Source organism: Balaenoptera physalus (assembly GCF_965194825.1).
Source record: "Balaenoptera physalus genome assembly, chromosome: 11".
In the NCBI taxonomy this organism is placed as follows: Eukaryota; Metazoa; Chordata; class Mammalia; order Artiodactyla; family Balaenopteridae; genus Balaenoptera; species Balaenoptera physalus.
The window spans coordinates 56,361,744-56,387,508 of record NC_138896.1 but is presented as its reverse complement, the minus strand read 5'-3'; the positions used below and the strand labels follow the sequence as shown (position 1 = coordinate 56,387,508).

Here is a 25,765-nt window from a genome sequence, read left to right as displayed (position 1 = left end):
AAAAAATTATTTCTACACAATGTATAAAATTCAAACAAAAATCATTAAACATCGTTGGTTCACAATAGTTTCTGTGGCTTTTAAAACAACGATTCCTCTGACAAGACATTCATCTGGGGACTTTATGACTCAGGAAATCCATGATCAAAGCTAAAAATAAAAATTATATTCCAAGAATGTGTCCAGATAAGAAGAGATTATTTCACCCCATACTACGTGCTATAGCTCTATTGTGGACTCAGATGGGTAAAATGACCTTTTAAAGGTACTTTTGGGATGAAGCTAGTCTGCAAGAAGGTAGCCTGCAAAAATTTCAGAAAAGGAGAGAGAACTGTTTTTGATTCACCATTCTTTTTGAAAACAACAGCAAAATGCAATGTTTAATTTGGCATTCTTTTAACACCTAAACTGTGAAGACCAGTAATCATATTTGTCAATTTACTCCTGGCATAAAATTTCAAAAGCCAAAGTATAAATGAGTCTGCTCAGACACAGAGAAGAAGGTCCACTTCAAACGCCAAAACTTATCAGCAAAAAGCAAAGGACAGTCCAACTTTCCTTCTTTCCTTCTTCCTTCCTTCCTCCCTCCCTTCCTTCCTTCCTTTCTTTTTTGGTCTCATTTACCTTTTTGGATCTGATTTGATTTTTTTAACCTATGTGGCTAATTTTCAGCAGGTCAATGAAAATCTGGCTTCTTATTACTGCTATGAATGATCAAATTTCATGAATCAGACCCCCAGAGGTAGTGGGACATTTTCCATATAGGTATGCTAAAAAAATAAGTCAGTAATGGAAGAACCAAGCTTTCTGAGGAGTGCTAGGGCTAACACTCTAAAATCATGTCAAATCAACCAAATTAGTCCACAATCTTTTTCTTAGAATCTGCAGTGGGGAGAAGCAGGGAGGTCATTGGGTGGAAAAATGTGAGAACAAAATTCCCAGATGTAGTGGCAGAAAAGTTGACAATCCACAGAGTTTAAAAGAAGCTGGTACAGCTGTTTCAGGCAATGGCTTTGGCACTGTGCAGCGGGGCCTGCGTGGAGCTTTCTAGAATACCTGAAGCTCTCTAGAATTGCTGGCCCCTGAATCTGGTTCTGGGAGGGATCCCCTAAGCCTGCTCCATAGAGGCACCCACGGTATTAAAATAAAATTGCATCCAAAACCTGAATATTGTGATTATAATGACGAAGAGACAGGGAATTACAATGAAAAGGTAAGTGGACAGTTGAAAAAGTTATTAAGTAGAATTAGCAACTGCAGAAATTATTGATGCCACAATCTTGCTTGCAGGCATCACACTCACTTGTGCAGGAGGGCGCTGTGATAGTTTGCATGAATTGAATTAGAGGTTCTACAGTTTTGAGAGCTGCATTCCCCACCCCTCCCCCCTCCATGAAAGCTTCCTTCCTTTTTTTTCTTCTTTGAGAAATTCTGCCTTTCTCTGGTCCTTTACTTTAGCAGTCCCTGACTTCCTGGAAGAGAATTTGCAATCCCCATGCAAATCCAATATTGACTTTCTCTCCCCAAAGGAGTGAGCTGGTCCCCATCTTTGTCTTTCATCTTTGGTGAGTCAGAAAAAGGTCAATGAAACTTGCTGAGTTTGTTTCTGTAGTTTTAAAACTTCTGTGTTTGGCAAATTATTCTCAATGCCATTACATGAATGTAGGATTTTTAGCAAAACTTCCTAAGTCATTTTAAAAATGAATTAGGAAAAAACCTAAAAGCTGTAGGAAATAGTCCATGTTTACTAATAATTACTTTTCTCATTTAAAAAAATGTGAGCTTATATGAAAAGACAAAAAAAGGAAACTTCTTTTTTGGTTTTATTTTTAATGATTTATTGTTTTTACTTTATGAAATAGAACCTAATATAAGTAATTTAACAAAATATCATTACTTTAGAAGAAATTATTCGATTTGAGTTTAATTCAGAACTCCTTGATCTTTTTGAATTAATATGTGGGATTTTGAAAAGAGTAAGAGTCTGGTCTTCAAAACAAAATTAAAGCAAAATTATTATACAATTCTCAAATTACTTATGGTGCTTCAGTAATAAGCTATCTTCTGTGTGGAGAAATTATAAAGAATTTTAGCACATAGTTTCAGACAGTGCTCTAGTTAACATAGGCTTAAAGAAAATGCAATAACATTTTTTGGTATTGTGTTTTCATGATATTTTCTCTATTTATTATGTGCTTTATCTAATCTACCTCTTTTAAAATGCAAAAAGTATCTTTAAATTGATAAGCTGAAATATCTACAATATTTATGTTAATATGAGCCATTTCCAATGATTATGTAGACTAAAATTAAGATAAATTTACCTCAGACATATCATCTAGTATTATATAGTTTTAAGACAAAAAGAATTACATGATGATGATATGTATTTGGATGAAGGTGCCTGTCAAAATAAAAACTTTTAACTAAATTATATGAACTCTTTTCCACTTAAAATGTAATGATGGGACAGCTAAAAGATTAAAAATTTCTTACTTCTTATGCTAATCTATTTGGCATTAATGGACATAATTACTAGTATTTCATGTTCTATGTAGAGAAGGACCCAATCACAATTTTTTTTATTAATCTGTCAACTTGATTTACACTGGGTTAAATTATATAACCTGAAATATAAAAATTTAATGATGAATCAAGCCAGATGTAATGAAATAGAATTGGTGTTAACTGGATTGAAATATACCTGTCCCAGCTCTGCCAGCAACTTGTGTGATATTAGAAAAGTCAATTAACCTCTCTGAGCCTCACTTTCTTCATCCATAAAAACATTATTCTATAATATTCAAGTTTATCTTTTGTGATAACATGTAATATCATAAAAAACCTCATAAGAAGACAGAGCAAAGGACTTCTATGGAAACTGAACAGGGAGGGCATTATTTCAGAGATTGGAAATTCTAAATCCAAGGACCAATGCACCTGCATGCTGATGCCTGGAATTTTCTAGGGAGTTAAACTTTTCATTTATGTAGTAATAGAAAAAAATGCACATACCCAAGCTTACTGATAACCTCATCCACACTAAGATGTTAATAACCGAATTGAATTCTTCGGAAAAGGCTTTGAAAGCGTACACTCTATTAGTTTAGTTGGGTTGAAAGGCTGTTTTATGTTTCCCATCGTCCCTCTCTTGGCTTCCACCAGACAGACACACATACACACACACACATAGTCAGTGCCCACTGACAGATACAACCAGAATCTCATAAATCTTTCTTTAATAGGATTTATAACCAGCTTATTTTCATGTTCCTTAAGACACTCATTTGATTTCTCTCTTTCTTCCCAGACACACTTTAAGTTTCATGCGGGCGGGGACAACACCTGTTCACCCTGCATTGTAGGCATGAACGTGGAACAGCAAACAGTGTCTGGAACATAGTCAGTTCTCTATAAATATTATTTAAATAAAAAAGCAAAAGAGAGAAAGAATGAGCTTTTGGAATATCTAAGTGTCTTGAAGAAAGGGCATCATGGTGGGGTTGGGGGTGGAGTGGGTGTTGAAAATAAATGGCTGAGATTCCCAAAGACAAATCATACCTTCTTGATAATTTCATCAAAATCTGGCCTCGAATATTTAACATCGTTGCTTAGCATATTCTTTGTTATTTAATTAATTTTTTCCTGCTAGAATGTATGTTCCATTTGGGAAAAATTCTCTTTTAGGTTCAGTTCTGCATTCCAAGTGCAAAGCAGACACCTGATTAATGTTTGTTGAATGAATGAATACATGGATGGATAAATGATTCTGGTTTGATTTTCCAATAAGTTTACTGCCTTAAAAGAAATCTAGCATCTTTAGTGTTACAAAAGGAAAGACTGGGTAAGGAGTATCTACTTTTTCATTGCTGTTATTCTTCCAAGATACAGGCAACAGAAGTTTTCTTGATTCTACTGGAATTGTTCCAGAAGTTAATTAATTACACAATAATTATAATCTGAAGCCCTTGAACGTTTCTTTGGAGGATTCTTAAATATCAGGAGATTAATAAAATTTAAAACACACGTTCTTTCCCTAAGGAATCTCCTTAATTTTCAAATGCACAATATTTTTATGGAATTATAGTCTACATGTTTTTGATTCATTTGCACTTGTAGTATTCTATCACAATTTTAGTTAGACATGTGATAATGAAAAGCCTACTTTAAGACAAACGTGTTTCTCCTGAACAATCAATAAACAAGTTTTCAAATGAAAGCAATACAAGGGATATCCAACCACTTTCAGATAGGTTCAAAAATCATGATTTTTGAGGAAGTTTAATCATTCAAAATGAAAAAAAGTATATGATCTCTAATGGATACTCACTGGAGTTTATTAAACTTAGTAAAATCAAGAAGAGAAAATATACCTTAAACAAAAGTGTGGTGAGATTTAGTAATTGTCTAATGAATTTAATCTGTATCAGATCAAAAGTAAATGAAGAGAGAAGGAAGGAGAGAAAAAGATCAGAGAGTAAAGGAATATAAGTAAAAGCAGGACTTTCCTTCTTACATAATTTTGACTCTGCTAGGAAATCAATGCTGAAACAATTTATTTCACTTTCTAGGACAGTTGTAAGAAGAAATTGTGTCAGCCAGAACACTTCTCATCATATGCCTGGCCATGTGTAATAGAAATGGACATGATCAAATGATTGGACCATTCTGATTTATGTGGTACTGTCTATATAACTTCATAAGCAAGGGTGATTGCAACTAACAGGGCAGCCTTGTTGAACCAGGCAAACCAGAATCATGAAGTACTGGAGATATATTCTAATCTATCTCAAGAGAAAAGGCTGAAGCTGCATGTTCTTGCATTAGATGTTTACTCCAGATGCAAAATTGAGAGTCTCTTGTTTTATTGTTGTTCTTATTAGAATTACAAAAGGAAAAAAAATTGACAAAATCTTAGACACTGGTTCCGATGTCAGTAATTAGACGGTACAGAGATGAAAGGTTTATATGTGAAACATTTAATCTCGCTGTATTTCACATAATATTCCACTAAAGGACCCTCCTGCTGATTGGCTGCCAGTGAATCATCACTCTTGCCAATTTCAGACTGAACCTTATTTTGAGAAAAAGACATGAAGGAAAGTTAAATCTTTGAGCCACAATCCAATTTGTAAACACTGTCAAGCGATATGGACATATGCTAGGGATTCTTAAGAAATGTATTTTAAACTTTCTACTCTTTAAAATGTCAAATAGGGAGGAGAGAAGAGCCCAAGGAACAGCATGTATGAAATCCTCAGGGCATGGAAAAATCCCATAGGAAAATATGATGTTCTTCAATAACTTAGCTCTCACAACCCCCTTCTGTGTCCTTTCAAGTTGGCCATTTGGAATGCTGGAATTATTGAGTCACTCTGAGCTCATACTTTTATGATCAGTAAAAGCGGTTCTTATTACCAGCATCAAGCACAATGTCAGAGAAAACTACGGTTGAAAACCCCCAGGGCTAAGGATAGGATAATCCAGAAAAGCCTGAATTAATCTAATCTTGTCAATAAAGCAAAAGAAATGAAACATTTTCAGGAACATAAAGAAAGACCATCCTATGCTGAAAGTGGTAAGACCCTCCAATGGTAGTAGTTTAGAGTTTATAGATTTCCTACATTCACAATGACTAACAATGAGATAAATAAATCAAAATATACAGAGGCCCCTTTGGATGTTTGGCAAAGGGTTGATTGCTTCCTTGGTTTGTACCAGGCAGGGGATTGCTTCTGTGCTTTTCAAATTTTGTCGATTTTCCTCATGCTGGATTGGTGCTACAGAAGAAAGGTGATTTAATGAAAAATACCTTCCCAAACTGTTACATGGAATTGGAATAAAACAGTCTTGTATGACGATTTTTCAAACCATTATATCAACTCCTAAACTTCAGTGGGGGTTGGATTAAATAGCCTCTAAGATTTCTTCTAGTTGAAAGTATCTATCTCTACTTTCCAATTTATCACTGTAGTCAGTTCCCTAAGTGGAAACATCAGGTGCATATACTTTGGTTGACAAAAAGTCATATATGATATAACACATAATTAGCCTTAAAATTATAGCTGTAAGCAAAAGTATAAGTAAGTTGCTAAATACTCTTGCTTGCAAGGGGCATAAGCAAGCATTTGATTTAGTGCACATTAGACTAGTACACTAGATACTATGTCATCATATGTATACTATTTCATATTCCTACATCTAAGAGCTATTGCATAGATCAAGCGAGGTAATTATTAGTGAAAAGTAAATTGATTGCTAGAAATCCCATCTGTTCTCTCCAATGGGAATGAGCGACTCCCAAGTCTATCACTGCTACTTTTGTATGCCAAAAGCTACATATTGAAAACCTTTATCTGGTTCCACAAATTCAACATGCCCAAAAGGAACTCTGTGTCCCTGATCTTGAACTTAATCCTTTTCTTACATACACTAATTCAGTTTAAGGACATCACCTTCTACCTAGCCATCTAGGCTGAAATCAGCTAGAGTCAGATTTGACCTGTGTATCCTCCATATCTATTCTCTTTCTCTTCTTCAATTTTTCTATTTAATCTCCTTCATACCTTTCATTCTTTCTCCTCTCATTCTAGTTTATACCACAAATTTCAACAGTGTTTCATCTTTCTTTTGTATCATGTAAGTGTGACTTTGAACATGCTCATATAAACATCTACCTATTTGCATTATATGTATAGGTCAGTGTTTTGGAAATAATATTTACAGTGGAGATCAGCATATGTGGACAGAAATACGTTCATGGTATTCACCCATCTATGCACCAGTCCATGCCATGTATAATATAAACTATTCTTTGAAGTAAACTTTGTGTATGCATCTCAGGAAGTTAGAGAAATAATTTTAGAGCGTGATAAGAATCTAAGGATTTCTGCATGCAGCATGTAACAGAAACTTAGCATTATAATGATTTTTTAGTATTGATTGAAAATATTCCAGATACAAGACTGAGAGATAGAAGGCTTTATAGGAAAGTAAGGATTGATTTTTAATATACACTATTGTTATGCAGAAGTGGTTCTAATGTGTATTGATTAAAAACGCTTTCAGGATAACTCTTTGATAAAAAGTCTCTCTTCTGAATAGAAGTTTTAAGATTACTGTTCAGAGCTCAACTTCACAATTAATCTGATTTCCTTTGTGCTAAATGAGAATTAAGAAGCCAAGAACACACTATTCTTTTTAACATGGATAAGGATGAATCTTCTTTCTTGAAATCTGCTTTCAGACTTCCCACCTTGTTCCTAGCTTCCATTATGTACAATGAAGTTATACTTATGTTAAGTGGTGTAAAAAGGAACAAGCGCCATACTAATATTTTTAAATGTCTTATGTAAACAGTGTGTTGCCAACTGAACTATTTGTGTGTCTTCCTGTCAAAGTCAGAAGGAAGGTACGTTTTGTCTTCTCTGCTGATAATCTGGTTTTGCTGTCATTTCTCAAGTGTAGTTTTCAGAGTCAGCTAAACTTGAGGAATGACTGTAAGATATAATGGCTTGATTTGGCTGAAGCTAAATCAATCTATGCATATACTCTAAAAATCTCATAATCCATACCAAATAATTCAATTCTGTTGGTTCAGTTTACTACATTTTACACATCACTCATCTTGGCAACACATCAGGCCCTAGTACTACTAAAAATCATGAATACTACATAAGCCACTGAGTGATGATGGCCAGTGGTTCTCACACATACCATCAATATTTTAGGTGAAATTTGCCTCTAAAACACTCAAAGAAACAGAACCACAGGATCTTAATTGAGTGTATGTCCAGGCTATTCTAAAAGATGTTCTTGAGAATTATGGCACAAACTACAGATAATCTTGCAGCCCCCTTTAATGAGGAAGAAAAACAGCTTTATCTGGATGATACTCTGTCAGATGGCATAATTTTCATAAAATCCTGGCTGAGGTGAAGGAAATTTGAAAGACTAAACAAGCCCAATTCTAACCAATTAGATTTCCTAAGTGGCATGGTTGTATCAAGTTAGGTCATGAGAAACTTATATATCTGAAAAATCTTAATTTAGCTGCTCTAGACAGTTCATCACAAAATTGAAAGTTAACATTTGCTTGGTTTTTATTGAGAGTTAATAAACTAAATGGCCACATTTATTATCTCAGCATGTAAAACTGCTAAGACACTGAGTTGGGAGATAACATTATACCATTATAAATTTTTTTCTAGAATATAGTAGCAGAAAAAGAAAAAAAAATTCTCTCCCTGGCCTTATGATATGTTTCCTTTTATCAGAGAAAGAAACAGTATAACCAGTTTTTGTTTTTTTTTTCTTTTTAGCCATTTGGCCTTGGCTTCTAAAAACTCAAGATGAAATTTGAATACTCCATTATAGTAAATTACCCATAGACAGCCTAAAGTTTTAATAAATTTATTTCCTCTGCTATATGACATGTGTTCCTTTTTGCTTAACTGTCTTTTTCAGTGTGTCTTTAATTGTAAGTAACCTCAGCTCTTTTCTAAGAGTGGGCAAGGTAGAAATCCTTATTACTCATTCTCCTTGGTTATGGAAGGGGGTGGATATCTCATTTTTATTCAAATGAATCTCAATATCAAAAGAAAGAGATTTGCTGGTAGAAAATTAGGTCACACAGGAAGTAGAAGAACTAAACTTGCTCAGATATCAAACTGTACAAATTTTTCCAAATTCGTTCTTTTATTTGATCTGAGAAGTGTTTTCCTATATCATAGTGAAAATGAGGGTTGCTGCTTTTCCTAACAAGTAGATCTACTGATTTTTCAGGTTTTTAAGAAGGAAAAGAAGATGGAGAAGAGATTGGCAAGAATCACCTTCACTATGTACAGCCTTTGCCTATAATGATCACCCATGGCCAACAACTGCATAAATATATTGCAAACACTGCATTCTGGAGCTTCATAATGGACAAACGAAATTTTACAAACCCTTTCCAAATTTCCCAGAAAGTGATGAGAGCAGAGATTAGGGAACAAATACACTTGGTGAATAACACAGTTTGCTTAAGCTCTTATAAGCAAAAGTATAACCGAAAAGCAATTAGACTTCTACATTATGAACACAGAAGTATTTTTCCTAAGTTGTTTTGAACAAACCTGTTGACTGTCAATGACAAGATTTAATAATCAAATATACAAAGACAAATTTGATAGCAGCATCAATTTCCCTTAAATGTTAGGCTTGGATTCTAAGAGGATACACCCTTTTGCTTTCCTCAGAAACTTTGTCAGCATCCTTGTCTAACAGAAGCTGGTTTCTTGTAGTGTAGCAATATTTGCCAAAGCAGAAATAGTCTATGCAGTGTAGTCCATCAACAAATATTTAGTTAGCACCTAATCTGTGCCAGAAAATAAATGAAAAGGGAGAGATACTGTGAATTATATGTGATAAGCTCTCAAATGGTAAAATTATACTCCAATTGAGAAAGAACTAGTCAAATGCCTCTGGATAAAGTATCACTTACCTATCTATGTATCTTCCTATCTATCTATATCTATCTATCTAACTATCTATCTAATCTATCATCACTATCTATCGATCTATTTTGTGAATATTACCTGATTAACTTGTTTTTGTTGTGTGATTAATAAATTACTCTGAAAATTATTCCCAAGAGGAAATTTAAAAAATTTTCTGTTCTAAGATGACATCATTAGAAAATTCCTCCCAAATTGATTCCACTGCAGAAAAAATGAAATGAAAAACAAAACAAAAGGCAAACAAAAACCCCTCATGTAGACATATAAGTCCTGCTATTTTATCTTAGCACATCAACCCTCTCACTTTATCATTTGAATAACTAAACAATGAAGCATTTGGGACAGTCAAGTGACGAGACACTACACACTCTCCGGGCTCTGAGGAGGGTGGGTATCCCACTTCCAATTGGGGTGCTCAGAGACTGGACCTAAGACAGCCCAATGCAGAAAGTACAGTGATTATTTTATGACACCCAAGTGATATTAAACACATGCCCTGCATATTTCACTCAACTCTGAGTGGAGAGCTTGTGAAAGGTCTGGTGTAAGGCTTTGTCCGGAGGTGTGGGCACATCTCTAGGAGAAGATGCCGTGTTGAATGGGATGATATGACAGCCCTAATTCATGATTAAGTGACACCTTCTGTGTCATCACTGTTGAAGGTCACACAGATGCCATGTTCATGGCAGATGCAGCATTAGAGGCACCTGATAGCCTTTGGAAATTCCTTGCCATCTCAGACGCTCACCAGCTGTAACATGCGGTATATAAACCAAAGCCTTGGCTGTGAGCTGGTGTTTGCTTAGAATACCCTTCCTGCCTGACGTCCACAACTCTGCCTGAAAAACTCCTTTATTTTTCAAAGCCAAGTTCAGGAGTTACCTCCTCTGTGAAGCCTGCTCTTACTCCTTTACTCCCTGGCACAATGAATAACTCCACCCTCTTTACCAGTTCTACACTTTGCACACATTTTCCCTGCTACCCATAGCTGAATATATTATAAGCATTTATTTTCTAACAGGGAGTTTGAACAAGAGAGAAGCAAACAATATTAAAACAGGGAGACAATGTGAGTGCAAGTCCTACCTTTGGTAAATATTCCTCTTAGGCAGTAGAAGAGAAAAGTTTGAAGGCACTTTACTAGTATTTGTATTAGTATTTTGACAAATATTACTGTAAATTGTGTAACTTCTTACATTTGTTACTGAAGCTAAAATGATGTCTCTTTTTTCAAAGCATACTTGATTAGATCATATGTGACTCTGTATCTATTACATCCCCTCCCCCAACCTGCTGCATCTTAATTATCGGCTTAATAAAACCTAAGCTACTCAACACAATAAACCATGACCCTAAATTGTAAACATACCACCTAGGTAGAAATACCTGGGCTCTCCAGGGCTAACCCAGCAAAGGTTAATCTTTAAAGCAAAATAAGGTGTCCCCAAGACATTCTGAGGGGCAAGAAATAGTGAATAAAATCTTTTAATATTTAGAAATACTCTCAATATTTGAACTCGCTCATTACCATTTGTTTAATGAATATCCACATACTTCACAAAACTGTTAAGGTCATATATAAAGATAAATAAAATAAACATTTTATTCCAGTGTGCTACAAAAGAACAAATAGTTCCATAGATTATCTGTACACTAATCCTCAATCCTTCACTGATTTCATAAGTAGTTTCTGTTGCCCTGGCAGCATTTATAAAATAAATGATTTACCCTATCTCAATATGATTGTGTTGCCCTGGTAACTGGCTGTTTTCTAGAAAGTCTGACATGGATTTTATTTTAGCTACATACTTGCTTTCTCTAGAGATAATCCATAGAAAATAGGGCTTTAATAGATTCAATAAATTTGTATCCTATGTTTACAACATATTTAATTATATTTCATATGCTAAGTAGCTCTTAAGGATGTAATGTTGTTAACACCTTTACAAAGGAACTCGCAAATTCTGGTTTACTGATGATGCCGTGACAAAGAAATTCTAAGTGCTATCTAAGGACACACTGGGGGTGATGTACCATTGGAACTTTATCTCTTAGTACCTTGTCAATCTTATGTTCAGAATGACGCACCTTCAGTTCTAAAAAGTAATACACTATTCCTTGACCTATTCTTTCTCTTTAAATGTCCATATTAAAATAACATAAAACTGCATGGCAAAAGGCAGGTGATATGCACACATTTGGATTTATAAAGACTCCACATTCACCGCTTATTCTCACCACTCCTGTGCTTAGAAGGCAGGGATCTTAGACATTGGGAAACGTTCTCTCCAAGAAACTTGCAGAAGCTCTACTTGAAAGATGACTGTTACCTCCAAAAATAATTCCATGGATATAAAAAGAGGCTGCGCACCGCAGTGAAGAGTAGCCCCCGCTCACCGCAACTAGAGAAAGCCCGCGCACAGCAACAAAGACCCAACACAGACAAAATAAATAAATTAATTAAAAAAAAAAAAAAAAAGAGGCTGTGCATGATGACATTTTCATAATGCAGCCAAACTGAAAAGTTTTGTCCATTCATGACTGATTCATCCATGACGCCCCTGGAAATTGTGACTTTTTCACACACATCAGTGACATAATTTAGCCTTTCTATTTTATATTTTCCAAAGTAAGCCTAAATTCTAGACAAAAGCATTGGGACCACCAAGCTAATAAAAAATGTATAGGAAAGTGTGCCAGATTTGATGAATAAAAGTTGTATTTCAATAGACCGCAATTTACCTTTCCAACCAAATCTCTCCCTAAGACAAACAATTCACTTAATGCAGGCTACCTGACTCGCTGCCCCCTGAAATAATCTGAGGACCCCCTCAGTACTTTTGGTGTATTATTTTCACTGAAAATGCCCTCCTTCTTTTTCTTTATCCCCATCAACCCCACCCATCCTTTAAGTTCATGCTTTCATCTCGGTTCTTCCATGTCCTTAGCTGTCCATAGATACTTTGTCATTTTCAGTGTTATATAAATGCTAAGCATTTCACACCTTTTCTGCTGTAGATTTTTAATTGAGTCATTCTACACATATAATAATTATCTCCACAGAGAGATTATGTGCCTTGAGGACAGACTGTTTCTTTCTTACTCTCTCTCATTTCCAACAATACCTAGAAGAATATTCTGTGCATATTTAATGCTCAAGAATATTTGTTTGTTATTTGTTGATTTTTTTTTTCATTGAACTCAATGTTCTCAGTTTCTTGAAATGAAGAGTCAACGTCTGGTATAACTAAGGGCCCAGGAAAAGACTTAATCAAGTGACCATTTCAAGGAGAAAAAGATACCTTCACTCTCATGTTCATTGCAGAATTATTCACATTAGCCAAGATATGGAACAATTTAAGTCTCCTTCAATGGATGAATGGAACAAGAAAGTGTGACATATGTATGTGTGTGTGTGTGTTATGTGTGTATGTGTGTGTATACTGGAATATTATTCAGCTGCAAAAAGAAGGACTCCTACCATTTGTGACAACACGGATGACCTTGAGAGCATTATGCAAAGTGAAATAATCCAGATAGAGAAAGACAAATACTACATGGTACCACTTACATGTGGAATCTAGGGAAAGACAAAAATAGTCAGACTCATAGAAACAGAGAAGAAAGTGGTTGCTAAGGGCTGGGGGTGTGGTGGGGAGTACAAATTTTCAGCTATAAGAGAAATAAGATGTGAGAAGCTAATGTAAATCATGGTGACTATAGTTGATAACACCATGTTGGATAATTGAAATTTGCTAAGAGAGTAGAATTTAAATGTTAAGGTATCGAAGAGACTTTCTGTGGAAGTGGTCTTCTTTGTATCTACTTTACCCCAGGAGTATATTTATAGGGAGGTGACACCCAAATGAAGTTGTTCCTTCTAAATTTACTCTCACATATTTTTTTAATTCTCTTCTGGTAGAAATAGTATAAATGGGGTAGAGTTAATGTTTTGTGTTTGCTAATTACTTAAAAAGATTTGGCCTGTAGATCTATATCCACCAGGTAAACTCCTTACATAGCAAACACACTTTGTCTTTGTTTGGTACTTTGACAATGATACTTACAAAGAATTTTTGCTCAGTTCAGCGGTTGGAATAAAATGATAGTATCTGAAAACTCTGCTTTCTGAACAGAATTCTAATGACTTAAATGTTCTTTCCAAATTTGGTGATGTGTTTTAGGAAAAACATGCCTGCAAATTTGAATAACAAGGCCCCTAAAATTAAGCCTTAGGTCTTACCTATCTGCAGGTAAAGAATGACCAAATCAAGTATTCTGGGCCTTTTCTGAACTTTTTCTTTTGTTGTAGAGGGAAAGTTTATATTGACTGTTCAGCTATAAATGTAAGGTTTATTCATCATAAGTCGTAATTTAGCCAAGCATAGCAACAAATCATCCAATGATTCCATAAGAGCATCTTGCATTTCTTAGAATCCTGTAGTTAGATAACTTATTTGTAATTAAGTAAAAATGAAAGTTGACCTTTCTCCTTGAGAATAATTAATGCTAACCACATGAAGAACAGAAGATTTATGATTCACATGAGCCTAAATAAAATTTAAGAGAATTGAACTCTACTTCTTCTTGGGAACTATCATCTTTTCTCCCTGTCAGTACAGATGTAACAAAATACCTGACGTATCATAACACGGGGATTTCAATTGTGCATTCATATGAGATTCCAGTGTGACAAGCTGCCACACAGAGTAGATATTTAGTGCAATCCATCCTCTATTGAAATCCTGTCAGTCCCACCTTACTCTTCCCCCTCCCCGTGTCCTCAAGTCCATTCTCGGATAGCTAGTGGGAAGCAGCCACATAGCACAGGAGATCAGCTTGGTGCTTTGTAACCACATAGAAGGGTGGGATAGGGAGGGTGGGAGGGAGAAGCAAGAGGGAGGGGATATGGGGATATATGTATACATATAGCTGATTCACTTTGTTATAAAGCAGAAACTAACACACCATTGTAAAGCAATTATACTCCAATAAAGATGTTAAAAAAAAAAATCCTGTCTGTGTTGTGGTGAGATTTCAGGGTTTAGGACAGAACTCTGCACTGGGAAACAGCAACACATACCCAATTGCATTGGCAACATCAGCAAAGAGTGAATTCCTGATTTAGTCTCACAGTGCTCTCTTTCAGTGAACAAAAAATAAAGTGCAAATAGAAACGCTCTTGCTGTCCTCAGTGGGGTTTGACCTGATAAAGTCCCAGAGTCAGACAAATGACAGAGAATGGTTTCCTTGCAGAAACACTAGTACGAGAGATATGACCAAGGCAGGGAGAATTTTATTCCCTCTTCCTTAAAAGTGAAAAGGCTCTCAGAGTTTTCTTCTAAGTTTACAAAAAAGTGCATTGCACACAACTCAGAAATTTCAATCTGCAAAGAAACAAACCTAAACAACTAACTTCAGCTTTACGCTTATGCTGTTTTTCTCTCGTCCTTTTACTACTCCTCTCCCTTCTTTCCATCAGTTCATGTCTCTCTTATAGATCATTACCCCTCCCTAGTAGGGAAAGATTAGAGGCACTGTGCTCTACTTTAAGATTTGAATGAAGCACTGTTTTCTCTTCAAATAGAAGCCTGGTTGAGACCTTGGGGCCCTCGAGTCGAGCCTAAAAAGAACCTGAAGGGTTCTGGCTGCAGTGTAGGAGTCCGTGTGATTCACAGTGATGGGGGAAGCATGCCTTTGTACCCTATACACGGAGAGCTTATCTGTGCAATTTTCTCAAAATAGTGGAAGAGAAAATGTGAGAAAGGAGAAAAGTTGTAAGCAAATCATTATTATGGGCAATATATTGGAGATGTGTAGCTATGGACACCTTGAATTTATTTGTAAAGTAGGTTCCAGTTACTGACATACAAGAGGTACCCAAAGGGCCTTTATTTTTTATTTTCATTATTTTTATTATAGGTGTTGAAAGATTTAGGAAGTAAATGAGATAAACACCAATCTAAGCAATTTATCTTATTTATAGCCATAGAGGCTATCTCCACCAAACTCATTAGGGAAGTATGCTAAATAAGCAGTATGAATGTGGTAGAAATGGGTGATTATTGCTTTTTCTCAACTTCTTCCTATACCAACACTCATTTTATATAATTGGGTTAATCTCAAGCACAATGTGCAGTCATCTACTCATATAACTGAATAATGATAACAGTAATTTACTGAGTGTTTGCTATTTGTCTGGCATTATTTTAAGAGCTTTAAAGCCTTGCTTCATTTCATGAACCGAAACCATAATAATTTAGTCATGATTATATCCATATTACAGATGAGAAAACTGTGGCTCAGAAAGTTTAATTGCCCAAAGTCCTATAACAGAAAGGGTTTCCTCTCTCAAAGAGCCTAACCAAGAATCCATGCTATTGGGACTTCCCTGGTGGTGCAGTGGTTAAGAATCCACCTGCCAATGCAGGGGACATGGGTTTGATCCCTTGTCTGGGAAGATCCCACATGCTGCAGAGCAACTAAGCCCATGCACCACAACTACAGAGCCCATGTGCTACAACTACTGAAGCCCTGTTCAGTAACAAAAGAAGCCACTGCAATGAGAAGCCCGCACACCACAACGAAGAGTAGCCCCCACTCGCTGTAACTAGAGAAAGCCCACGTGCAGCAATGAAGACCCAACGCAGCCAAAAAGAAAAAAAGAATCCATGCTATTAATCACCAAGTCATTCATTCCTTCCCTTCAGATCTAGGTATTTTATTTCTCCACCCGGCATTGCCTAACTATTTTTATGTTTTAGTATCACAGAGTGGTTAATTTAACCAACCCCACTTTGATGATGAAACTAAGACCAGTTGGGTAAAGGTTCTTTATACAATAAAGACAACCAACAGAACTGTTAAAGGGAAACAATTGATGCTACAAATTGTGTTTCCATGATGCGGTTTAGCCAATTTTATCATGTTAAAGATAAAAAGGTGGTGGGTGGCCCAGCCACTCCTTTCCCCAGGAATCTGTCCCAGCCACAAGCATTACATCTTAAGGGGGGTGACCTAAGCTCAAACATCATGCAGAGTCTAGTCAAGGGAAGTGAAAAGATATTAGGGAGCAGAAGCCATCGCAAGAAAGATCCTGGTGGGGGACAAATGAACACACACCCACCCACACACACACACACACACACACACACAACTATTGCTAGGGGAAGATATACAAGAAATAATACATCCAAAAAATGGGTGAAGCTGGTCTGGGGAGGAGGAGGAGCTAATAAAACATTTAGCTAAGGCCCTGAGTGACAGTCAGAAAAAAACACATACAAATATCTTCCCATCTCCTCACAGCTCCAGAAGTACTGTGGAATCTTACATACTTTGGTATCTGGAAAAATATTCAGATTTTGCCAGATATGCATTCCTTTAGGCCACGATGAGATGATGCTTGACCTCAGCGTGAGGACTAAGCTAGCCTCAATGCTCTTTAAACACACACATTATTTTTTTAGAAGGTAGTTGTTTCCATCTATTGAATTCTACCTCACAACTTGGACGGAAAAGAAGAGCCTGGATTCACTGCGTGTTGGTCTGATTTACACAACACAGATCAGATGAACTCAGGAAGCCCCCAAGGTATGTGAATAAGAGTAAATATGGGGATCTGCAGAATAGGGTCTAAAGTTCTGCTGTAGTAAGCTATATATATTTTATTCTTTAAATAAAAAGCAAACTATCAAAACACTAGGAGCAACATGGAGTGTTCCTTATTTTTTAAGAAAATGGACAAAGCTCAAATATGAAAGCCAGGTGCTGTGATCCTTTGAGTCCAAGAAATAGATGTCTGTGTATTTAACTCCCTGGTTTTTAATATGTGCTACCTTATTTATATTTAGCTTTGAAAAGGGTTAAAATGTAGCACTGTTTCTTCTTTGAACAACTAATACATTCAATAATAAGGATTAATGATAATAATAAGGTATAGTATGTCATACTTCAAACACTGTTTTCACATATTCTCTCTGTTTTGATCCTCCCCAAAGCCATGTTAAGTATAGTGACAGAAAAGGAAACAAAGTTACAGATTTGAACATACCCAGGAAAGTACACCAGAGACCTTGTCACACAACTTTCTTTTGGGGATCTTTCCCCTATCTCACACTCCCATGAGTATAGTGCTCTTGAAATCTCCCTGGCTAGTACATAGAGCTCAAAAACATGGAAGACCTCGACAAAGATACATGGAATCAATAGCCTTCAGCCTGGATTCTAATGGAATAGGTAATATTTTTCCCCTTGGGACTAACGTAATATTGTACCACAAAATGGGAAAGCTAGCTCGTAGAAAATAGAGTTTGAATATTTTGGGAAGAAATTTTCCACTAAAAGAAGAAGAGAATGGCTCTAGTTAGTTAACATAAAAGTCATCTACCAACCTTGCTATCTATTATCTATCCACATCTATTAGTAGACAAATACCTTCCTATTTCAAATATACTGCTTTGAGTCAACACCTAGCCATGACACGCAAAATCGTTCCCAAAGCACACCCAACTGCATCTGAAGAGAACAAAGCATAACAGGAGGAGAAGGACAACAGAAAGGCTTTCCTCCTATAATGGATTTAACTGTCCAGAGTTCACAATTCTGCATGAAGTAGACATTCCCCTTTCATAACAAATGGTAGACAGCAACATGAGAGCTTGATTGCTATTTCCTCCAATCAAGTTTGTTCTCTTCCTCCCTCTCTCTCTTCCTCTCTCAACTCTGTTTCTCTCCATCACTATCACTCTCTCTATCTACTGTACACACTTTTATAGAATTTCAGGAACAGCTTTGTATCTGGAAAATAGGGCTGCCAGAAAGAGGCATGGAATAGAACAAAAGCTTTACCCCAAAGCTTCTATGCATTACAAAAGCTTGCACTCGGATAATAGAAACATCGAGCCTCAGGTGACTGAGAACACTTACTGTTGGTTGCATAACGTATGGCGGATGAGGCATCCATGAAGTACTCTGGACCTATGCATCAAACAGCATTTATTAGAAGAAAGCAATCACAGAGAGAACTCGGTTCTTGCGTTCAGTGGAGTCACACTAGGTCATAAGAAAGTGGAGTCCACCTGACTTACAGCGAATCAGTGCTCAAAACTAAGGGTACAAAGGAAATTCTTGGACCTGATTCATTTGGTCCCTGAAACATGGTACAATGTAAAGCAAATTCCTACTTCCCTGGAGCTGGCTGTAGTGCCCACATGGGCCAGGCTGGGCCATGGAGCACATTTGGAGGCTTCAGGAATCTCCTGTTTGTAGGTCAACTTCCGGGAAGACCCGGGAGAATAAGGAAGGAGGCATTACTTAGCATGACTGCTGAGACTTCCTCTTTTTCTGTCATTGGTTCTAACTTCATATTCTCAAGTGATCCCATCTTGGAAATAAATCCAAGTGGTAAAAGTTGGGGAAAGAATTAGAGAGATCAACCAGAAATTTGGGGGAATGTTTTGGGTTAAACCCAAGTTAAGCAAGTCTGTGATTTTTCTCTCTCATGGTAATTGGTATGGCAAATAAAAATGAGTATATGAGTCAGCCAAGTGTTCTGAATGTTCCCCAGCAGCCAAATGAGAAAGTCAGCTTCTAAGAGCTGATTGTGACATTGACAGCCCTGAAGATTTTGTTTTCAATATACTCACATCAATGAAATTGCCAATGAACTTTAGATTTAAAAAAAAAAAAAAAAAAAGAAGTGGTGAAAAGCAAGAATCAACAACATAGGAAATTGCTCTAATTCCTTTTTTGAGAAAAGAGAGCCAGAGTTAAATTCCACTTATGAGCCCTCCCAAAAGAAATGACTGTTCTGTGGAGATTTTATTCATGTCACCAAAGTGCTCTACAATGGAGCTCAATGGGTGGTCTTGGCTGAAACAGAGGCCAAGATTAGAAAAAATGGGTAAAAAACCAAAAAACACACATTACAACCAGGCAGGCCTGTAGGAAGAACAAAAACTGAACAGCATCTGCACTTAGCCTCATGGGTCCCAAGGAAAGGCAATTAAGAAATCAGCCATTCTGAGACCCTCTAATGCAATTCACACAAAAGTCTATTCCGCTCACCCGACAGGTATCAAGAATATAAGTGCAGACACAGAATGAGAATGATCTGCTTTGGGGGGAATCAGTTAAGGAAAAAAGTGCATAGTCTCAAGCATGATTCTCTGACAGCTGGGACCTCCTGATATGACGTATGTAGTGGATGAATAATGTGAAACTTCACTAAATTCCTAGCAATCAGCAGCATTACAGTTTTCCCTGTTGTAAACCCCCCATCCACCCACCATCTGCACAATATAGGGAAACACACGCAGGCACACACTCGCACTCTTGCCCTTTCTTTCTCTCTCCAAAGCTTTAAACAGTGACACTTGACACTCTAGGTAGCGTTCATAGGCATTTTTTTCTAATTTGAATTAGAAGAATTCTCTGAAGAACTACATGAGATAAAGAGAAGCAGGGAGAGATATCATATCTTTGATGACTCAAAGGAATAAGATAAGGAGCACTGTTTGAGGGAGAAGGATGGCTATTTCAATCCACCTGTGGACTTAGCATTACTAACTGGCTACAACATCTGGTTTAGGACACACACTGAGTCTCAGATTTTCTTGTGTTTCAACATGTGGAACCCCCGAGGTCTCTTTTGGCCTCTTTGGAACTGAGAATGAAGTAAGAGGAGGAAGTTAGGAATTACTTTTATCCCTTTGATAATCTTCCCTATTTCTTGGAGCAAATGATTTTGCATCTATCCATGTAGCTTTCCATGGATACACAGAACGATTGTGACCAAATGAGATGACAATGATACAATATCCTGGAGGGCGTGCAGGGAGTTGCCAGAAATGTGTTCTCAGAAAAGATACCCTAGGGAGCAACAACCAAAATAACAGACAACACACAAAATAACCTCTCAGTGGTAAGAAAGCTGCACTAATGTTGGCTGGAAAGTAGCAAAATCATGAAAACTCAGCAGGAAGAATGGAAAGCTCGGTGGATTTTTATCATTCAGTGAAACAGATGCAAACAAGCCCTTGAAAGTGTAGGCTCAATGGATAGTTTGAGTATTATGACATTAAGATATGACTAAAGGGAAGACAACTTAAAACAAAAATCCTACTGTGTCCCTTTTGCCTTGATCTAGTCTGTTCCTGGCAAGAAAGGTTTCCCGGGAGGTGCAGGTAAACCGGACATACCTGGTATGTGGAGACAGGGGAAGCAGCAATGAATGGCGTGATGGGTGTCTGTGGAATCATGCGGTTGGTTGCAATACTGTACGGTGAAGAATAAAATCTGCAAACAGAAAAACAAAAAGAAGATTCATAGATTCATGAAGCTGATGCGCGCCTGGCTGCTAACCAAACGCTACCACGCACGTCTGGAGAAGACAGAGTTCCACCCTCATGTTGCCCATCAACCGTTAACAGGATCATACAGGAGATTGATGGTCTTTGATTCCACAAGAAATAAGTTGTTCTGAATAAAATGACAATTTTGAGTCCCCTTATAAAATTAGCTGCACAAAAATCTCTTAGGCCAGGTGAGTGTAATAGTATGTTTAACCAATAGCAGAGAAAAGCCATGGGCATTGTTTCTAAAGCTCCTTGAAAGAAAGGCAAAACCATAGCACCAAGCTTTATAAAGGTGGCTGGTGTTACACAGACAGAAATTGCATCTATCCCTTCATTCAAGAAAGAGGATCAGCTTCTAGAGAGTTCTGGATAATTTGTGCTAGGCATGAATCCATGCCCTCAGGCAGAAACCAAGCTAAGTACTTTCTTTCTCCATGAAAAGAGAAGGACAATTTGTGGACAATTTAGGTCTAGGTGAGGAAAGGAATCTTTTCTGGATTCAGTCAGGGCACTGATGAAGATTCTGGACCTATGTGATATACCTCTGTACATGCTGTAAAAAGCACTGAGTTTTCTAGTCCTCCAGGGTCCTTCATTGAACAATTATAGAATAATACTGGGCAAGATCAGAGTTTCACAAATCAGAGGAGGGATGATCCTTCTGGAGATCTATTAAAGGACAGCTTTAATAGAGATCTATTAAAGGGTATCAAAAACACTTACAGGCCATCTCTGCTCAGACTATACCCTGGACTCCACAAGTTACCTAATGTTCAAATTCTTCAGCAGAATTTTAAATCATGTTTTTTTTCTTTATGTCTCACTGGTAAGGGAAAGGCTAGAGTGACCAGCCACACATCGTGCAGACAAAACCAGGTGGGCTGTGATGGAGTATTTCACTGATATCAGGATAGATTGGGAAAATGCCTCTCAGGGATCATGGAATCATTACTTCACTTTGCCATACTCTTAGCAAAAGTCAATTACTACTTTTAGTTTTCTTTCTTTCTTCCTTCCTTCCTTCCTTTTTCTTTCTTTCTTTCTTTCTTTTTTTAAAATAGTATGAGGTTGGAGTTTTGGAGACAAAAGCTTCATCATCTCTCAGGGGTCATTGATATTTTGAATAGAGGATCTCATGGGTCACCTTTCTAAAGAAGCATTCCATGAGAACCCCACTGAGTGTAGGGGGGCTGGATTTCAAGGTTGCCAGGTTTCAAAGAGTAAATTCTTTAAGCTTAGATCCTATACAGGTCTTCAAGCAAGGATTGGGGAACTAGAGTCTTAAACTGATCTAGCTCTCAACAAGGATTATAAGGTCATAGTCTTTTGGTTAAAAAAGACGTAGCTGAAAAAATTACGCCATTACACATTGCATCCTCCTTACTATCCATACCTATACCTACAATACCTCTAAAATTTTAGAAAAAAAGAATATTGACTATATACTCATTAAAATGGCCAAATTAAAAAAAAAAAGACAATCAGAGCTGTCAAGGATTCAGAGAAAGTGGAACTCTTTCATTGTTGGTGGAGATAAAGGATGATACAACCCTTTTAGAAAACAGTTTGGCAGTTTCTTATAAAGTTAAACATATACATAGCATATAACCCAACTATCCCACTGTTACATAGTAACTGAAGATAAATGAAAACTTGAGTTCACACAAAAACCTTAATGCAAATATTTATAGCAGCTTTATTTAATACTTGCTAAAAACTGGAAACAAGCCAAATATCCTTCAATTGAGTTAATAAACTGTGGTCCATCCATACACTGGGATGCTACTAAACAATTAAAAGGAAAGAACTACTGATATATTTAACATGGTGAATCTTAAGTAAATTATGCTAAATGAAAGAAGTCGAACTCAAAAGACTCTATATTTTATATCCATTTATATAATACTATGGAAAATGCAAAACTTTAAAGACCGAAAATAAATAATGGATGCCAAAGGCTGGGATTGGGGGAAGAGTCTGAGTGCACAGACACCTGAGGGAATTTTGGAAAGTGATGTTACTCTTCTATATCTTCATTGTTTGGTGGTTCCACAACTGTGTGCTTGTCAGACCTCGTGGAATTGTACACTCTTAAGAGTGAATATATACTCAATATAAATTACAGTTAATAAATCTGACTTTAAAGTCAATTACTATGTAAGAAAACATCCATCCTTCCACTTTAAAAAATGTATTGAACATTTACTATGTATACCAAAGATGGGTAGGACATTCCTTTGAGTTTTTCTATTTAAGCATTTAAATTGAATCTTATCTATACATTAACCAGCCTAAAGCTGGTCAATGGCTTTCCGTTGCAATGAGAACAAAATTTGAATTCCTCATATTGACGAGCGCAATCAGGCTATTGCCCACCTCTCTCCCCAGAGCCAACTAGGATCCAACCACACTGACCTTCTTCTGTCACATGAGCCTGTCATTCTCACTCTCATCTTGGGCCACTACGCTTACAATTCTTTCTACCTGGAATGGTTATTTCCCCAAATCACCCTAGAACTATCATCTCTTTCTCACTATTGGTCTCACTCAACTTTCTCAACTTTTCAGAGGTCTGTAGCTAAAGTAGCAACCACCATCTCTGCCCCAATTGTTCTCTATTCCTTTCCTCTATTTTTTTTCATTGTTCTTATCACTATCTGAACTAGTAAGTTTTTAAAATGTCTTTATATATGCTATGGACTGAATGTTTGTGTCCCTTTAAAATTCATATATTTAAGTCCTAATTTCCAAAGTGGCTGTATGTGGAGATGGAGCCTCTAAGGAAGAAACTAAGGTTAAATCAGCTCATGAGGGTGGGGCCCTAACCTCATAGGGTTAGTGTCCTTATAAGAAGAGGCATTAGAGTGCTTGCTCTCTCTCTATCCACATGCTCACATGGAGGAAAGGCCATGTGAGGACATAATGAGAAAGCAGCCTTGTAAAAGTCAGGAACTAAATCCCAAACTAAATCAGCCAGACCCTGATCTTGGACTTCCAGCCTCCAGAACTGTAAGAAAATATATTTCTGTTGTTTAAAGCTACACAATCAATGGCATTTTGTTACAGCAGTCAAGTTGACTAATGGAATGTATTTATTGATTATTTCTCCCTCTAGAATGTCAGCTTCACCTTGACTTTGTTGTCTAGAACAGAGCCTGGGATGTAGTAAATACAGGCATACCTCATTTTATTGTGCTTTGCTGTATTACACTTCACAGATATTGCAACTTTTACAAATTGAAGGTTTGTGGCAACCCTGCATTGTCAGATGATGCTTAGCATTTTTTAGCAATGAAATATTTTTAATTGATGTATGTACATTGTTTTTTTAGACATAATGCTTTGCACACTTAACAGACTACAGTCTAGTCCAAACATGACTTCTATATGCACTGGGAAATTTTAAAAAATTGTGTGACTCATTTTATTGAGATATCTGCTTTATTGCAGTAGTCTGGAACTGAATCCACAATATCTCCAAGGTATGTCTTGCTTAATACCTGTAGGTTGAATGAATGAATAAATGAATGCAGAGCAGTTTAGAGAGATAAGTAGTGATTACAGTAGAGGCCGACAGTGTCAAATCGGTGGGGGCACAGAAGATGGCTTCTGTTCAAATAGGAAGCTGAGAGGTGAGAACCCAGAGAAAATTGGCTGGCATCACATATCTGTAAATGCTCAGTGGAAGCTTAAACTAATGCCTGTTTTCTAAGCATGCAAAGGTACTGACAACCAGGGAAAACAGACCTTTTCTACAAAAATCATGGTTTGCATTAAAAAAAAAAAAACGCTTTAGGTCTTATGTTTGACAGATTTTATTTATGAGTCAGTGAACAGAAAGACTTATTTGGGGCTCATAATAACATAGCAGGTACTCATGACCACTCCACAAACGGCGCTCTTCATTCACCATGCAAGTTTCTTAGAAACCCAGTTTCAGCCTCTTGTACCAACAGAGCGAATCATGCGTCACATTTTTGAGTGGCTGGTTTATTTTGCAAAATGTAGCAATTGTCATATTACAAATGAAAGCAGTAAGGATAGGATGGACTGGCAAAGTTTACAGGAAATTTTATGGGAAAAACAGCAGAAACATAAAGAAAACAGCCAAACAGCCAAACGGATACTAACAAAGGGCACCCTTGGGGGAAATTTTCAGGCATTTTTGTTCTGTCTGCTCTAATCCTATCCATCAAACAAGAATATTTCATACTTCCCAGCAAGTTCCAGTACTGCCCCTCAAATCAGAGAGTCATTTAGAACAGAAAATGTACTGAGAAGATCAGACTCAGCACACTGTCTTGATCCCCTAATTCTGGTATTCTGAAATAAGCTCTCCCCAAATCCAAACATAAACCGGATGAATTCACAGGAAACCTTTGCTTAAACCATGACAGGAGGGGCTATTATTGAATCTGAGGCTTAAAGGCACCATATCTAAAGCAAATGCACCTAGCCAGACTCCAAAGAGAGAACTGCAGAATGAATTTCCCAATCTCTTCACTTTTTCTCAATCCCTGCCATGTATCCTTCATGGTTTAAAAACACTCTCACATGGCCATCACATTTAAAAAGAAGAAGAAAGAAAGAAAGAACATCCAAATAAATACTTCAAGAATAGGTGTCCTGTTTTGGGGGAACAGGAAAGATGAAATTGACAGCACTTTTTGGCCATAATAACAAAGCTAAGGTCATTCTAAACATGTGACTTTATGTTTTCGTATCTGGTTATTTATGCATTATGCCTTGCAAATGCTATTATAGAAAACTGGGAATGAATTTTTAGCTAACCATTTTTCTGGGAAGAGTTTACTCCCCTAAGGTATTTCTTTGCCAAAATGTACATAGTGAATCCACAAGTGTATGACAAGTATTCCTTTTCTACCTTGTTCTAAACTAAAAGGGATTTTG

General features: G+C 36.8%; 1 protein-coding gene across 11 annotated transcripts in view; it reads right to left on the bottom strand.

The window, feature by feature from the left end:
• RBMS3 (RNA binding motif single stranded interacting protein 3) overlaps positions 1 to 25,765 on the bottom strand; it is a gene marked incomplete at its 3' end in the record, with an annotated part of 716,065 nt that overhangs the window by 85,862 nt on the left and 604,438 nt on the right. For 7 of the 11 annotated variants that reach the window (XM_082415132.1, XM_082415127.1, XM_082415131.1 and 4 more), the window contains exons 9-10: positions 20,699 to 20,795; positions 18,426 to 18,476 (exon numbers count right to left, since the gene is read on the bottom strand). In XM_082415132.1, the coding sequence (XP_082271258.1) occupies positions 18,426 to 18,476; positions 20,699 to 20,795 (148 nt within the window). The remainder of the gene's footprint in view (positions 1 to 18,425; positions 18,477 to 20,698; positions 20,796 to 25,765) is intronic. The other 4 variants (XM_082415126.1, XM_082415130.1, XM_082415134.1 and 1 more) reach the window with 1 other exon arrangement.